General features: G+C 34.4%; 1 protein-coding gene across 1 annotated transcript; it reads right to left on the reverse strand.

Moving 5' to 3' along the window:
• Positions 1–12,679: 12,679 nt before the first annotated feature.
• LOC130462687 (ubiquitin-like-specific protease 1) lies at positions 12,680–16,462 on the reverse strand. Its single transcript, XM_056831456.1, has 6 exons — positions 16,149–16,462; positions 15,890–16,069; positions 15,693–15,797; positions 13,277–13,346; positions 13,065–13,163; positions 12,680–12,963 (listed from the first exon to the last, which is right to left on the reverse strand). Exons 1-6 carry the CDS (start codon positions 16,316–16,318, stop codon positions 12,865–12,867), a joined length of 723 nt encoding a protein of 240 aa, XP_056687434.1. The 5' UTR covers positions 16,319–16,462; the 3' UTR covers positions 12,680–12,864.
• Positions 16,463–18,016: the final 1,554 nt, after the last annotated feature.

Below are 18,016 nucleotides of genomic sequence, written 5' to 3' on the forward strand. Positions count from 1 at the left end.
ATATTTCCGATTCTGACAATATTTCCGTTTCCGGCAATATTTCCGATTCCGGCAATATTTCCATTTCCGATAATATTTTCCGATACGTACCATGTTTCCGTTTCCCGCAACATCTACGACTTGGATACGATCCATATTTCCGTTTCCGGTAATATCATTGTTTCCGGAGTATTCATTTCTTGCCTGTGACGATCTCAGCTCCCACTGAAACCAAGATCCGTCGATTCCGAATATCCATAGATAAAGTATTTAATGCCATTAAATACTTGATCCGTTTACGTACTATTTGTGTGACCCTACGGGTTCAATCAAGAGTAAGCTGTGGATTAATATCATTAATTCCACTTGAACTGAAGCGGCCTCTAGTCAGGCATTCAGCTCACTTGATCTCACTGAATTATTAACTTGTTAATTAATACTGAACCGCATTTATTAGACTTAACATTGAATGCATACTTGGACCAAGGGCATTATTTCCTTCACTGACATCACATCCCTATTCCTTAAGTGATGCAAATCTTTGACCGTAGCAAATAGTTACATGCAAACTCAATCTTCTTGACATATAGATGCGGAGGCTCACACTCCAATTTCTCTAGGTGCCTTAGATTAGAGAATTTTGATGAAAACATTTCCATTCCTGAAAGTAGAGAAACTAAAAAGTCTTACTAACGCTTTCCCAACAAAATTCAATCCCCCAACATAAATAAGCTTAAACAAATTCCTAATCTTAATTAACCATAAAAATTACGGTTAGACATTAAAAATCCAAGTTTTAATAAATAATCAAATATGAAAATAATAATTGTTTTAATTAAAATCATCCTCATGAATTCAAACACGAAAACATCTCAATACGGTGTTCATAACCGGTTCCAGCAGTTTAAATAATCAAAATCAATAATAATAAAATAATTTTAAATAATAAAATATGAAAATAATAATTGTTTTAATTAATATTTTGGAGTTATTTGTGAATTCAACGCCTATTCATGTAGTGCTTGTGAATCTTCCCCGTTTTTAGCTCTTTTATGTACATTCCTTGATTTGTTGTTGTTTGACCCATTCCCTAATCTAGTTTAGCTTTAATTTCTTAGTTTAGTTTAATTAGTTTTAGTTGGTTAGTTGACTTTCCAACTTGTTTCCGACCTAGCTTATTGTTCGATTAGCATAATTTAGTGCACCTTAGTCCTTGTCGCTTTACTTGTGTTTAGTGATTAGTTTAGGTAATTTGTTTGATTAGGAAAGACTAGTAACGACCTAGTTTTCCGTCAAGAAAATATTTTTGGTTGGAAAATTTACTCTGGCCCTCAATTAGAATCGATTTGAGCGCTTGAAAAAAAAACTGGAGCAAAAAGCTCTTCATCACCATCATCGATGCACTCATTTAAGGAGAAATTAGTAGGAATATATAATCCCCAATATTCAATTGCTCAATGTCATGCATCATAGGTGGCAAGTTAGCCTCAAATTCATCTCCTCTACATGAAGCATTCCAAATGGATTCATTTAGAAGGATAGAGACTTCACTCATTCCTTTACAAAATCTCTAGATGCAACCTCAAAGTCCTTATATACTAGAAGAATTCATTTTAAGTTCTTCTTGGCAATCTAAGTGAGCTATAAAAATACGAAACTCGGACAAAGAAATGACCGACTCGGATTGCAAAGTATTAAGGAACTAATTATGAAGAAGTTCATGGTGGAGAGACGTGAAATCATCTAGTGTACACGATTCATCATTTTGACGGATACAGATAGTTGACATATTTTTGCAAAATTTTCAAAAATAAAAAGAATCAAACAATTTACCTAAACTAATCACTAACCACAAGTAAAGCGATAAGTATAGGTCGAAATCCACAAGGACTAAGGTGCGCTAATTTATGCTAATCAATCGATAAACTAGGTTGGAACGGGGTTTTAGAAAAATCACCAATCGACTAAAACTAATTTAACTAAACTAACTACCAAAGATAAACAAGTTTGGAAATGGGGATCAAACGCCAACCAATTGATACATTACAAATTTACAGACTAATTGATCAAACACTAACCAATTGATCAAACGCATGGTTGATATATTACACATTCACAGAAATCATAGTGATTCGTACATCATATCGTTCTTAGGCGAATATTTGAAGATATTTCGCTTTCATTTGGTATTGGGCTTCTTTGCTTCAGGAATCTTGTCGTTGACTTTCATTACTCGATTCGTTTTGATTTTGATCTTCAATCTTTTCTTTTACGTCAAATAACTTCGTTGACCGCGTTCGTTGCATGGGTTCGAGTCCAATCACGTGACTAGAAATACATCGTTAGACATATAACTTTGTTACTTATCCCTTATATTTTAAGTCGACAAACCTCGGATTTTGCGGATAATGCTAAGCCATCAAGCGTCCCTTTATCAGAAACAATCTAGCTCCCAGAAAACTTAGTTCCAACTTAGCTCATTTGTTGATTTGTATTCTTAATTCCATTGCATTCCTCAATCATTCATAATTCTTTTCGAATTTCTAGCATTCATTGATATCATCAACCTTATTGACAGATTAATTCTTGATAACTTATTTTGATATAATACTCAAAGCTTCATGTGTAAACTCAACTTCATCTTTTCACCATCCACTCATCATCACTTCCCTAATATATTCAGGTTCAACCTCAGTATCACTAGAGATATCAGTATGGGGTTCAGGAATAATAGGATTAGGATTCTCAATTTCAATCACATCATCATCACTATCCTCATCCACAACCTCATTCATAGCAAGATCTATGTCGTCATCCCCATTCGAATGATCTAGACCTAGAATTTCAACAAACCTACCATCCTCATAGCTCTTTTCAGCAAGATCTAAAATCGTGGTCATGGCTTCCATTTCATACCTCCATCTACCATCACGAGTATCATACTTATACATACTAGGGGTACCATCCTCATAATGCATATCTCCAAATTGATTCTTAAGGGAAATATAGGGAGTCGAGTCTTATAAGTCAAGCAATGAATCACCATTTCTGACATCACATCCCTATTCCTTAAGTGAGGCAAATCTTTGACCGTAGCAAATAGTTACATGCAAACTCAATCTTCTTGACATATAGATGCGGAGGCTCACACTCCAATTTCTCTAGGTGTCCTAGATTAGAGATCTTTGATGAAAACATTTCCATTCCTGAAAGTAGACAAACTAAAAAGTCTTACTAACGCTTTCCCAACAAAATTCAATCCCCCAACATAAATAAGCTTAAAAAAATTCCTAATCTCAATTAACCATAAAAATTACGGTTAGACATTAAAAATCCAAGTTTTAATAAATAATCAAATATGATAATAATAATTGTTTTAATTAAAATCATCCTCATGAATTCAAACACGTAAAACATCACAACACGGTGTTCATAACCGGTTCCAGCAGTTTAAATAATCAAAATCAATAATAATAGAATAATTTTAAATAATAAAATATGAAAATAATAATTGTTTTAATTAATATTTTGGAGTTATTTGTGAATTCAACGCCTATTCATGTAGTGCTTGTGAATCTTCCCCGTTTTTAGCTCTTTTATGTCCATTCCTTGATTTGTTGTTGTTTGACCCATTCCCTAATCTAGTTTAGCTTTGATTTCTTAGTTTAGTTTAATTAGTTTTAGTTGGTTAGTTGACTTTCCAACTCGTTTCCGACCTAGCTTATTATTCGATTAGCATAATTTAGTGCACCTTAGTCCTTGTCGCTTGACTTGTGTTTAGTGATTAGTTTAGGTAATTTGTTTGATTAGGAAAGACTAGTAACGACCTAGTTTTCCGTCAAGAAAATATTTTTGGTTGGAAAATTTACTCTCGCCCTCAATTAGAATCGATTTGAGCGCTTGAAAAAAAATGGAGCAAAAAGCTCTTCATCACCATCATCGATGCGCTCATTTAAGGAGAAATTAGTAGGAATATATAATCCCCAATACTCAATTTCTCAATGTCATGCATCATAGGTGGCAAGTTAGCCTCAAATTCATCTCCTCTACATGAAGCAATCCAAATGGATTCATTTAGAAGGCTAGAGACTTCACTCATTCCTTTACAAAATCTTGAGATGCAACCTCAAAGTCCTTATATACTAGAAGAATACATTTTAAGTTCTTCTTGGCTATCTAAGTGAGCTATAAAAATACGAAACTCGGACAAAGAAATGACCGACTCGGATTGCAAAGCATTAAGGAACTAATTATGAAGAAGTTCATGGTGGAGAGACGTGAAATCATCTAGTGTACACGATTCATCATTTTGACGGATACAGATAGTTGACATATTTTTGCAAAATTTTCAAAAATAAAAAGAATCAAACAAATCACCTAAACTAATCACTAACCACAAGTAAAGCGATAAGTATAGGTCGAAATCCAAAAGGACTAAGGTGCTCTAATTTATGCTAATCAATCGATAAACTAGGTCGGAACGGGGTTTTAGAAAAATCACTAATCGACTAAAACTAATTTAACTAAACTAACTACCAAAGATAAACAAGTTAGGAAATGGGGATCAAACGCCAACCAATTGAGACATTACACATTTACAGACCAATTGATCAAACGCTAACCAATTGATCAAACGCATGGTTGATATATTACACATTCACAGAAATCATAGTGATTCGTACATCATATCGTTCTTAGGCGACTATTTGAAGATATTTCGCTTTCATTTGGTATTGGGCTTCTTTCATTCAAAAATCTTGTCATTGACTTTCATTACTCGATTCGTTTTGATTTTGATCTTCAATCTTTTCTTTTACGTCAAATAACTTCATTGACCGCGTTCGTTGCATGGGTTCGAGTCCAATCACGTGACTAGAAATAAATCGTTAGACATATGACTTTGTTACTTATCCCTTATATTTTAAGTCGACAAACCTCGGATTTTGCGGATAATGCTAAGCCATCAAGCGTGCCTTTATCAGAAACAATCTAGCTCCCAGAAAACTTAGTTCCAACTTAGCTCATTTGTTGATTTGTATTCTTAATTCCATTGCATTCCTCAATCATTCATAATTCTTTTCGAATTTCTAACATTCATTGATATCATCATCCTTAATGACAGATTAATTGTTGATAACTTATTTTGATATAATACTCAAAGCTTCATATGTAAACTCAACTTCATCTTTTCACCATCCACTCATCATCACTTCCCTAATATATTCAGGTTCAACCTCAGTATCACTAGAGATATCAGTATGGGGTTCAGGAATAATAGGATTAGGATTCTCAATTTCAATCACATCATCATCACTATCCTCATCCACAACCTCATTCATAGCAACATCTATGTCGTCATCCCCATTCGAATGATCTAGACCTAGAATTTCCACAAACCTACCATCCTCATAGCTCTATTCAGCAAGATCTAAAATCGTGGTCATGGCTTCCATTTCATACCTCCATCTACCATCACGAGTATCATACTTATACATACTAGGGGTACCATCCTCATAATGCATATCTCCAAATTGATTCTTAAGGGAAATATAGGGAGTCGAGTCTTATAAGTCAAGCAATGAATCACCATTTCTGACTGTTAGGTTATGATACATATGACAATTCATAAATCATGCGTCAAATAACTTATTTGACATCCCTATTCCTTAAGTGATGCAAATCTTTGACCGTAGCAAATAGTTACATGCAAAATCAATCTTCTTGACATATAGATGCAGAGGCTCACACTCCAATTTCTCTAGGTGTCTTAGATTAGAGAACATTGATGAAAACATTTCCATTCCTGAAAGTAGACAAACTAAAAAGTCTTACTAACGCTTTCTCAACAAAATTAAATCCCCCAACATAAATAAGCTTAAACAAATTCCTAATCTTAATTAACCATAAAAATTACGGTTAGACATTAAAAATCCAAGTTTTAATAAATAATCAAATATGAAAATAATAATTGTTTTAATTAAAATCATCCTCATGAATTCAAACACGAAAACATCACAATACGGTGTTCATAACCGGTTCCAGCAGTTTAAATAATCAAAATCAATAATAATAAAATAATTTTAAATAATAAAATATGAAAATAATAATTGTTTCAATTACTATTTTGGAGTTATTTGTGAATTCAACGCCTATTCATGTAGTGCTTGTGAATCTTCCCCGTTTTTAGCTCTTTTATGTCCATTCCTTGATTTGTTGTTGTTTGACCCATTCCCTAATCTAGTTTAGCTTTGATTTCTTAGTTTAGTTTAATTAGTTTTAGTTGGTTAGTTGACTTTCCAACTCGTTTCCGACCTAGCTTATTGTTCGATTAGGATAATTTAGTGCACCTTAGTCCTTGTCGCTTTACTTGTGTTTAGTGATTAGTTTAGGTAATTTGTTTGATTAGGAAAGACTAGTAACGACCTAGTTTTCCGTCAAGAAAATATTTTTGGTTGGAAAATTTACTCTCGCCCTCAATCAGAATCGATTTGAGCGCTTGAAAAAAAAATGGAGCAAAAAGCTCTTCATCACCATCATCGATGCACTCATTTAAGGAGAAATTAGTAGGAATATATAATCCCTAATACTCAATTGCTCAATATCATGCATCATAGGTGGCAAGTTAGCCTCAAATTCATCTCCTCTACATGAAGCATTCCAAATGGATTCATTTAGAAGGCTAAAGACTGCACTCTTTCCTTTACAAAATCTTGAGATGCAACCTCAAAGTCCTTATATACTAGAAGAATCCATTTTAAGTTCTTCTTGGCAATCTAAGTGAGCTATAAAAATACGAAACTCGGACAAAGAAATGACCGACTCGGATTGCAAAGCATTAAGGAACTAATTATGAAGAAGTTCATGGTGGAGAGACGTGAAATCATCTAGTGTACACGATTCATCATTTTGACGGATACAGATATATAGTTGACATATTTTTGCAAAATTTTCAAAAATAAAAAGAATCAAACAAATCACCTAATCTAATCACTATCCACAAATAAAGCGATAAGTATAGGTCGAAATCCACAAGGACTAAGGTGCGCTAATTTATGCTAATCAATCGATAAACTAGGTCGGAACGGGGTTTTAGAAAAATCACTAATCGACTAAAACTAATTTAACTAAACTAACTACCAAAGATAAACAAGTTAGGAAATGGGGATCAAACGCCAACCAATTGATACATTACACATTTATAGACCAATTGATCAAACGCTAACCAATTGATCAAACGCATGGTTGATTTATTACACATTCACAGAAATCATAGTGATTCGTACATCATATCGTTCTTAGGCGACTATTTGAAGATATTTCGCTTTCATTTGGTATTGGGCTTCTTTGCTTCAGGAATCTTGTCGTTGACTTTCATTACTCGATTCGTTTTGATTTTGATCTTCAATCTTTTCTTTTACGTCAAATAACTTCGTTGACCGCGTTCGTTGCATGGGTTCGAGTCCAATCACGTGACTAGAAATACATCGTTAGACATACGACTCTGTTACTTATCCCTTATATTTTTAGTCGACTAACCTCGGATTTTGCGGATAATGCTAAGCCATCAAGTGTGCCTTTATCAGAAACAATCTAGCTCCTAGAAAACTTAGTTCCAACTTAGCTCATTTGTTGATTTGTATTCTTAATTCCATTGCATTCCTCAATCATTCATAATTCTTTTCGAATTTCTAACATTCATTGATATCATCAACCTTATTGACAGATTAATTCTTGATAACGTATTTTGGTATAATACTCAAAGCTTCATGTGTAAACTCAACTTCATGTTTTCACCATCCACTCATCATCACTTCCCTAATATATTCAGGTTCATATCAGTATCACTAGAGATATCAGTATGGGGTTCAGGAATAATAGGATTAGGATTCTCAATTTCAATCACATCATCATCACTATCCTCATCCACAACCTCATTCATAGCAACATCTATGTCATCATCCCCATCCGAATGATCTAGACCTAGACTTTCCACAAACCTACCATCCTCATAGCTCTTTTCTACAAGATCTAAAATCGTGGTCATGGCTTCCATTTCATACCTCCATCTACCATCACGAGTATCATACTTATACATATTACGGGTACCATCCTCATAATGCATATCTCTAAATTGATTCTTAAGGGCAATATAGGGAGTCGAGTCTTATAAGTCAAGCAATGAATCACCATTTCTGACATCACATCCCTATTCCTTAAGTGATGCAAATCTTTGACCGTAGCAAATAGTTACATGCAAACTCAATCTTCTTGACATATAGATGATGAGGCTCACACTCCAATTTCTCTAGGTGTCTTAGATTAGAGAACATTGATGAAAACATTTTCATTCCTGAAAGTAGACAAACTAAAAAGTCTTACTAACGCTTTCCCTACAAAATTAAATCCCCCAACATGAATAAGCTTAAACAAATTCCTAATCTTAATTAACCATAAAAATTACGGTTAGACATTAAAAATCCAAGTTTTAATAAATAATCAAATATGAAAATAATAATTGTTTTAATTAAAATCATCCTCATGAATTCAAACACGAAAACATCACAATACGGTGTTCATAACCGGTTCCAGCAGTTTAAATAATCAAAATCAATAATAATAAAATAATTTTAAATAATAAAATATGAAAATAATAATTGTTTTAATTACTATTTTGGAGTTATTTGTGAATTCAACGCCTATTCATGTAGTGCTTGTGAATCTTCCCCGTTTTTAGCTCTTTTATGTCCATTCCTTGATTTGTTGTTGTTTGACCCATTCCCTAATCTAGTTTAGCTTTGATTTCTTAGTTTAGTTTAATTAGTTTTAGTTGGTTAGTTGACTTTCCAACTAGTTTCCGACCTAGCTTATTGTTCGATTAGCATAATTTAGTGCACCTTAGTCCTTGTCGCTTTACTTGTGTTTAGTGATTAGTTTAGGTAATTTGTTTGATTAGGAAAGACTAGTAACGACCTAGTTTTCCGTCAAGAAAATATTTTTGGTTGGAAAATTTACTCTCGCCCTCAATCAGAATCGATTTGAGCGCTTGAAAAAAAAATGGAGCAAAAAGCTCTTCATCACCATCATCGATGCACTCATTTAAGGAGAAATTAGTAGGAATATATAATCCCTAATACTCAATTGCTCAATATCATGCATCATAGGTTGCAAGTTAGCCTCAAATTCATCTCCTCTACATGAAGCATTCCAAATGGATTCATTTAGAAGGCTAGAGACTTCACTCATTCCTTTACAAAATCTTTAGATGCAACCTCAAAGTCCTTATATACTAGAAGAATCCATTTTAAGTTCTTCTTGGCAATCTAAGTGAGCTATAAAAATACGAAACTCGGACAAAGAAATGACCGACTCGGATTGCAAAGCATTAAGGAACTAATTATGAAGAAGTTCATGGTGGAGAGACGTGAAATCATCTAGTGTACACGATTCATCATTTTGACGGATACAGATATATAGTTGACATATTTTTGCAAAATTTTCAAAAATAAAAAGAATCAAACAAATCACCTAAACTAATCACTAACAACAAATAAAGCGATAAGTATAGGTCGAAATCCACAAGGACTAAGGTGCGCTAATTTATGCTAATCAATCGATAAACTAGGTCGGAACGGGGTTTTAGAAAAATCACTAATCGACTAAAACTAATTTAACTAAACTAACTACCAAAGATAAACAAGTTAGGAAATGGGGATCAAACGCCAACCAATTGATACATTACACATTTACAGACCAATTGATCAAACGCTAACCAATTGATCAAACGCATGGTTGATTTATTACACATTCACAGAAATCATAGTGATTCGTACGTCATATCGTTCTTAGGCGACTATTTGAAGATATTTCGCTTTCATTTGGTATTGGGCTTCTTTGCTTCAGGAATCTTGTCGTTGACTTTCATTACTCGATTTGTTTTGATTTTGATCTTCAATCTTTTCTTTTACGTCAAATAACTTCGTTGACCGCGTTCGTTGCATGGGTTCGAGTCCAATCACGTGACTAGAAATACATCGTTAGACATATGACTCTGTTACTTATCCCTTATATTTTTAGTCGACTAACCTCGAATTTTGCGGATAATGCTAAGCCATCAAGCGTGCCTTTATCAGAAACAATCTAGCTCCCAGAAAACTTAGTTCCAACTTAGCTCATTTGTTGATTTGTATTCTTAATTCCATTGCATTCCTCAATCATTCATAATTCTTTTTGAATTTCTATCATTCATTGATATCATCAACCTTATTGACAAATTAATTCTTGATAACGTATTTTGGAATAATACTCAAAGCTTCATGTGTAAACTCAACTTCATGTTTTCACCATCCACTCATCATCACTTCCCTAATATATTCAGGTTCAACCTCAGTATCACTAGAGATATCAGTATGGGGTTCAGGAATAATAGGATTAGGATTCTCAATTTAAATAACATCATCATCACTATCCTCATCCACAACCTCATTCATAGCAACATCTATGTCATCATCTCCATCCGAATGATCTAGACCTAGACTTTCCACAAACCTACCATCCTCATAGCTCTTTTCTGCAAGATCTAAAATCATGGTCATGGCTTCCATATCATACCTCCATCTACCATCACAAGTATCATACTTATACATATTAGGGGTACCATCCTCATAATGCATATCTCTAAATTGATTCTTAAGGGCAATATAGGGAGTCGAGTCTTATAAGTCAAGCAATGAATCACCATATCTGACATCACATCCCTATTCCTTAAGTGAGGCAAATCTTTGACCGTTGCAAATAGTTACATGCAAACTCAATCTTCTTGACATATAGATGCGGAGGCTCACACTCCAATTTCTCTAGGTGTCCTAGATTAGAGAACTTTGATGAAAACATTTCCATTCCTGAAAGTAGACAAACTAAAAATCCAAGTTTTAATAAATAATCAAATTTGAAAATAATAATTGTTTTAATTAAAATCATCCTCATGAATTCAAACACGTAAAACATCACAATACGGTGTTCATGACCGTTCCCAGCAGTTTAAATAATCAAAATCAATAATAATAATAATAAAAAAATAATTTTAAATACGGAATTGAAGTAGAATAGGCAAGGAAGAGGAGAATAATATCAATCCGGCCTACAGTACGGTGCATAATTTTAAAATTTCCATATTAGTGTCCCGATGGTGGAGAAAAGTTAGTCTTCTGTAGACCAATGCTAGTCTAAAGTAGACCATCGTGGTTCTACAGACTTGTAGACCAACGTTGTTCTACATACCTTTAGACCAATGCGGGTCTACTGTAGACCAACGTTGTTCTACAGACTTTTAGACCAAAGTTGTTCTACAAACTAATAGACCAACATTGTTCTACAAACATGTAGGCCGACGTGGTTCTAACCTGTAGACCAACGCGGGTCTACTGTTTACCAACGTGGTTAGGGCTGAATATGGATAGTCGTATGTGTATTATCGATGTCGATTGATTTTTATTCAAATTTTGTTGTAAAAGTATTAAGGTTTTCATAATTGTACCATTACTTTGTAAGATGTGAATATTTTGGGTGGTTTTCTTTATTTGGATGTTCTGTTATTGAACCACTATGGAATGAGGATATCTTAGTGTTTGAGAAGAAATTGTTGGATGTTTTGGCCGTGATGTGATTGATGAGTGACATTTATGTCACTCCTAGGATAGTATTTTGTATCTTTTTATTCTTGTTTTTGTTTGTATTCCTCCCCTTTTATGCTCATTTTAGTCCTTTTGCTCTTACATGCTAGTTGACTCGGTTTCTCCTAATTACCGCCCTTTCGCCTTGTTTTTCTTAATTTTTGTCAAGCTTTTGCTTTTCACGGGTTTGTTAATGTGTAGGAAAACAAGTGAAATGGACGGAATAGTCAATGGAAGTCAACGGTATCCAAGGAAAGCTCGAAGTGGAAGGAAGGAGTAAAAAAACTCAAGATGTTCGGCCGAACTTCAGAGGTGTTCAGCCGAACCAAAGCAGGACAGCCTGAAGAATTAAGCCCAGAGTTCGGCCGAACATTCACAAAAGTTCGGCCGAACCTCCCCTATTGTTCGACCGAACATCGCAATCAGTTGCTCCTATTTCTTTCCAGGTTTGGCCGAACCTGCATTATGTTCGGCCGAACACTAGTGGAAAAAGGGTCATTTGCATCGCACTTTTAAGCATATTTGCGTCGCACATCGTGCGTGGCAAAAGCTCTCGACGCAAATGACTAAAAGTCATTTGCGTCGCACATTTGTGCGACGCAAATAACCTTATTTGCGTCGCACATTTAGCAAATGTGCGACGCAAATAACTTTTCAACATGATGCCTGAAAAGTCATTTGCAACGCACATTAGCTAAATGTGCGACGCAAATAAGTTTCATTTGCGTCGCACATTTAGCTAATGTGCGTTGCAAATGACTTTTCAGGCACCATGTTGAAAAGTTATTTGCAACGCACATTAGATAAATGTGCGACGCAAATGACTTTTAGGCGCAAAAAAAAAAGTCATTTGCCACGCACAATAGCTTAATGTGCGACGCAAATGACAATTTTAGCGCCAAAAAATTAAGTCATTTGCCTCGCACATTGAGCTAACGTGCGTTGCAAATGACTTATTTTTAAAAAAAAAATATTCGTTTTTTAATATTTTAGTTGGAAATTCCGACATGATCGTCTTTGAAATTAGACGGTTCATTCCCAATACCGGGAATACATTTATAATTAATACCTGTCACAAAAGTTTACAACGTAATTAACGTTCCCAATAAAAGGCAATTAAATTCGTCATAGATCGATCAACCAACATGTTACAACAAACATAAAATTATTACAACAAAGGTACGTAGCTAGCTAGAGATCAAGTTCATATTACAAATTAAGCTAAAAATTCGACATTGTTCATGAAGTAATCTGCCCAAAAATCTTTCACCTCATTAATCTCCTCCGCTGAATAAGGCAATGTTCTTGAAAAATCCTAAAAAAGTGTAAATAATTCAATTTATCAACGATTGATCAATATAATAGTTTTGTGTACTTCAATTTATTATATAAAGTACGTAGTTTATGAGAACATACCTTAGTAAGATCTTGACTATTACCATGATTCATTATTATGTCGTACATAAAACGCATGACGTAGTAGCCACAATCTAGTGATCCCGGTTGTTGAGCACACTAAATGCATTAAAATAAATAACACAAGTAAAATTTCTATCACATTGTATGTTATAATTTTGAAAAACGTATTTCTTAGGTAAATAATAAACTAATTATATATATATATATACCTGTGCTGGAATCCATGTTAATTTAGTTCCCTTAGATTGTCCACCTAGTCTCTTGTAACTCCGAAAAGCACTACACATTCGATAAAATATGCAATTATATATACTTTGTTTACACATGTAAATGCAAAGAATATTTTACATGTAAGTGCAATTATATACTTTGTTTACACATGTAAATGCAATTATATACGTAGTAGTCACATTTAAGGCTAATTGGGTCGTACGTTCTAGGTCATTTTTAGGCAAAAATGATGTTTTCGAACCCAACTTTGAACCAAAGAACCTAAGGAATGTTTTCAAACTTATTACACGTCTCATATGCATAGTTATAACTTTGTAAGGCCCTTTACAATCTATTATTTCACATTTAAGGCTATTTGGGTCGTCCTAGGTCATTTTTAGGCAAAAATGATGTTTTCGAACCCAACTTTGAACCAAAGAACCTAAGGAATGTTTTCAAACTTATTACACGTCTCATATGCATAGTTATAACTTTGTAAGGCCCTTTACAATCTATTATTTTACATTTAAGGCTATTTGGGTCGTCCTAGGTCATTTTTAGGCAAAAATGATGTTTTCGAACCCAACTTTGAACCAAAGAACCTAAGGAATGTTTTCAAACTTATTACACGTCTCATATGCATAGTTATAACTTTGTAAGGCCCTTTACAATCTATTATTTCACATTTAAGGCTATTTGGGTCGTCCTAGGTCATTTTTAGGCAAAAATGATGTTTTCGAACCCAACTTTGAACCAAAAAACCTAAGGAATGTTTTCAAACTTATTACACGTCTCATATGAATAGTTATAACTTTGTAAGGCCCTTTACAATCTATTATTTCACATTTAAGGCTATTTGGGTCGTCCTAGGTCATTTTTAGGCAAAAATGATGTTTTCGAACCCAACTTTGAACCAAAGAACCTAAGGAATGTTTTCAAACTTATTACACGTCTCATATGCATAGTTATAACTTTGTAAGGCCCTTTACAATCTATTATTTCACATTTAAGGCTATTTGGGTCGTCCTAGGTCATTTTTAGGCAAAAATGATGTTTTCGAACCCAACTTTGAACCAAAGAACCTAAGGAATGTTTTCAAACTTATTACACGTCTCATATGCATAGTTATAACTTTGTAAGGCCCTTTACAATCTATTATTTCACATTTAAGGCTATTTGGGTCGTCCTAGGTCATTTTTAGGCAAAAATGATGTTTTCGAACCCAACTTTGAACCAAAGGACCTAAGGAATGTTTTCAAACTTATTACACGTCTCATATGCATAGTTATAACTTTCTAAGTCCCTTTACAATCTATTATTTCACATTTAAGGCTAATTGGGTCGTCCTAGGTCATTTTTAGGCAAAAATGATGTTTTCGAACCCAACTTTGAACCAAAGAACCTAAGGAATGTTTTCAAACTTATTACACGTCTCATATGAATAGTTATAACTTTGTAAGGCCCTTTACAATCTATTATTTCACATTTAAGGCTATTTGGGTCGTCCTAGGTCATTTTTAGGCAAAAATGATGTTTTCGAACCCAACTTTGAACCAAAGAACCTAAGTAATGTTTTCAAACTTATTACACGTCTCATATGCATAGTTATAACTTTCTAAGGCCTTTTACAATCTATTATTTCACATTTAAGGCTATTTGGGTCGTCCTAGGTCATTTTTAGGCAAAAATGATGTTTTCGAACCCAACTTTGAACCAAAGAACCTAAGGAATGTTTTCAAACTTATTACACGTCTCATATGCATAGTTATAACTTTCTAAGTCCCTTTACAATCTATTATTTCACATTTAAGGCTAATTGGGTCGTCCTAGGTCATTTTTAGGCAAAAATGATGTTTTCGAACCCAACTTTGAACCAAAGAACCTAAGGAATGTTTTCAAACTTATTACACGTCTCATATGCATAGTTATAACTTTCTAAGTCCCTTTACAATCTATTATTTCACATTTAAGGCTATTTGGGTCGTCCTAGGTCATTTTTAGGCAAAAATGATGTTTTCGAACCCAACTTTGAACCAAAGAACCTATGGAATGTTTTCAAACTTATTACACGTCTCATATGCATAGTTATAACTTTCTAAGTCCCTTTACAATCTATTATTTCACATTTAAGGCTAATTGGGTCGTCCTAGGTCATTTTTAGGCAAAAATGATGTTTTCGAACCCAACTTTGAACCAAAGAACCTAAGGAATGTTTTCAAACTTATTACACGTCTCATATGCATAGTTATAACTTTCTAAGTCCCTTTACAATCTATTATTTCACATTTAAGGCTAATTGGGTCGTCCTAGGTCATTTTTAGGCAAAAATGATGTTTTCGAACCCAACTTTGAACTAAAGAACCTAAGGCAAAAATTTAGGCAAAAATGGCATTTTCATATGCATACTTTACTTACTTGTTTAGTGGCTCCTTAATCATCAAATTTCTCTTCTTCTGTTGAGAATCAAATATGTAGACCTCACGTTTAGACAAGCAAAGAACTAAAAGCATCCAGTGACTCCTACATACAAACAATAAACGTATGTAGTTAGAAAAAAAAAAGTTAAATTTATAACAATCAATTAAAAACGAAGTTCAAAGTAATTTTCATACTTTTCGTAGTATGGACATAAGATGAATGTCTTAGAACTAAGTGCACTCATGGACCTCGTCATGTACAATAGAATTCGATCTGCATCGGACTTTAACATGGTGGCCGAGATCATCTCCGGGCACATGAATCCAATACTATTGGGGTGACAATCATCGTGAAAACACAACTCACTCAAAGCCCTATAATATAGAGTGTAAGAACGTTAAGACAATCATAAAAATCAAATTTAGGGGCAAAATATGAATTTAGGTAACTCACGTAGCAAAAACTTGTATTATTGATATATTGAGCCATGCTCCCGAGAGAAGTTGATCGGTGTCTTCAACGGTGACACTAATTTCAAAGTCCTTTTCCATATTGAATGTCCTTTTAGTGCAATGTACCTTAACATGCTCCCCTTCTTTTAATCCCAACATCATAGTTTTCATCACATTGCACTTACCACTCAAATTTTGCACTTTATAATTTTCAAGGAAATAGGTTTTTGATTTAGTGTTGGACGCTTTTGTTCCACTTCCCCCAACCACTATCTCTTTCCCTTTGTTCCCTTTCCCTTTAGGCTCTTTACTTGTAGGCTTGTTTACCTGAGGTATGATTTTCAAATAACGATATACATATTAGTGAGCATACATGGTATAATAGTTCTACTTCAAATTATCATGCATATGTTAGTTACCTCCTCATTCGTAAGCGACACAAAATGCTTTGGCCACTGAGTGAAGGTACCATGAGCTTGAGCAAGTTTCTTAATATATTGAGAAGGCACGGGGACGGGAGCTTCTTTGTACGCGGGCTCAAAATCATCAACGCTCACTTTCACGTTATCGGACGTGACGTCGTTGTGGTGATCAAGGAGCAACTCTGGACATATGGTACCATAGGCAACAAAGACTTTCTCCGAGCCTATGTTCAGGTATAGATGGCACGGGACAGGTCCCTTATTATTTATTTTGAACAATAACGCAAATACAATGTAACATGTTAGAAAAGTTCAATAGAATTAACTAGAAACAAAGTACTTGAAAAACACAAATTATCATACCGTAATGTCGGCAAATGGATCTAAACCCCCGGAACGACAACTACTATGAACATTTGCGTCTATCCTCATATGGCTTGGTATTTGGACACCAAGTTCTTTAGCAAATGTGATAAATTTCTCCATGACCATGGCATCCATCTTGGAGTTCATCTCTTGTATTGTCTCATCTTTGACCCTTTTGGTCACTCTTGCTTCCATTTCCTCCATCTCCGCATCTCCATACCGTCGAAAGCTACGCCGCTCTCCGGTCCCCCACACAGCTTTGATGCCTACTCCACCACCAAATGTTAGTGGTCTCCCTTCTTTAGTCTTACCAAGTGCACGAGATAAGACATCATCTCGTGCACTTTTGGGAACAAATTCCCCTTCATCTTGTTTCCTTTTCCATTCAACCTACATGAAATCAAATGGTTTTGAGAAAAGTTCAACACTTGGTTTCATATTTAAGAACATATATGAAATTAGAGGAATCACAACATTACGCAAAATTGTTAAATGAACTTACAATATTTTCTTTGACCTTTTGTGTGCCCTCATCCGGCAAGTAAGGATTTCCTTTCTCATCTGGTACCGATCTTGCAAGAAGCCATAAACATGTCCTACTCGGCAAACTTGAAGAAATTGTAGACGCAGAGGAACCTTCAGATGACGAAGAAACTGAGGGAATGTACCCTTTTCTCTGCCATTCACTTGTCATTTCAGCATATGATTTCTGTCCCATATGATGAGGATATATGTTGAAAGATTGACTTTGTCTTGCTTTCTCACTTATTTCCTAATTTTAGGGGGGTAAAAGAAATTATTACAACAAAATAAAACTTAGATTATAACAAGACTTTAAATAAGAATAATTTTTATACCTCAGCTTCTTCGGAGGTACGTATCTTCACAAATTCCTTCCATATATCCTTAGTTATATAACTATACAAATCATATGGCATCTTTTCATCTTTTGGCCTTTTCCTTGTACCCCGGATCCAACCAGTCGCCAATCTTGATTTGAATTCCCTCCAACGCTTATCACAACTCTTTAAGACAACTTCTTTCTTAGTTTCATCTGTGATATGAAATTCTCTCTAAATGA

This window comes from Spinacia oleracea, chromosome 6, assembly GCF_020520425.1.
Source record: "Spinacia oleracea cultivar Varoflay chromosome 6, BTI_SOV_V1, whole genome shotgun sequence".
NCBI lineage: Eukaryota > Viridiplantae > Streptophyta > Magnoliopsida > Caryophyllales > Amaranthaceae > Spinacia > Spinacia oleracea.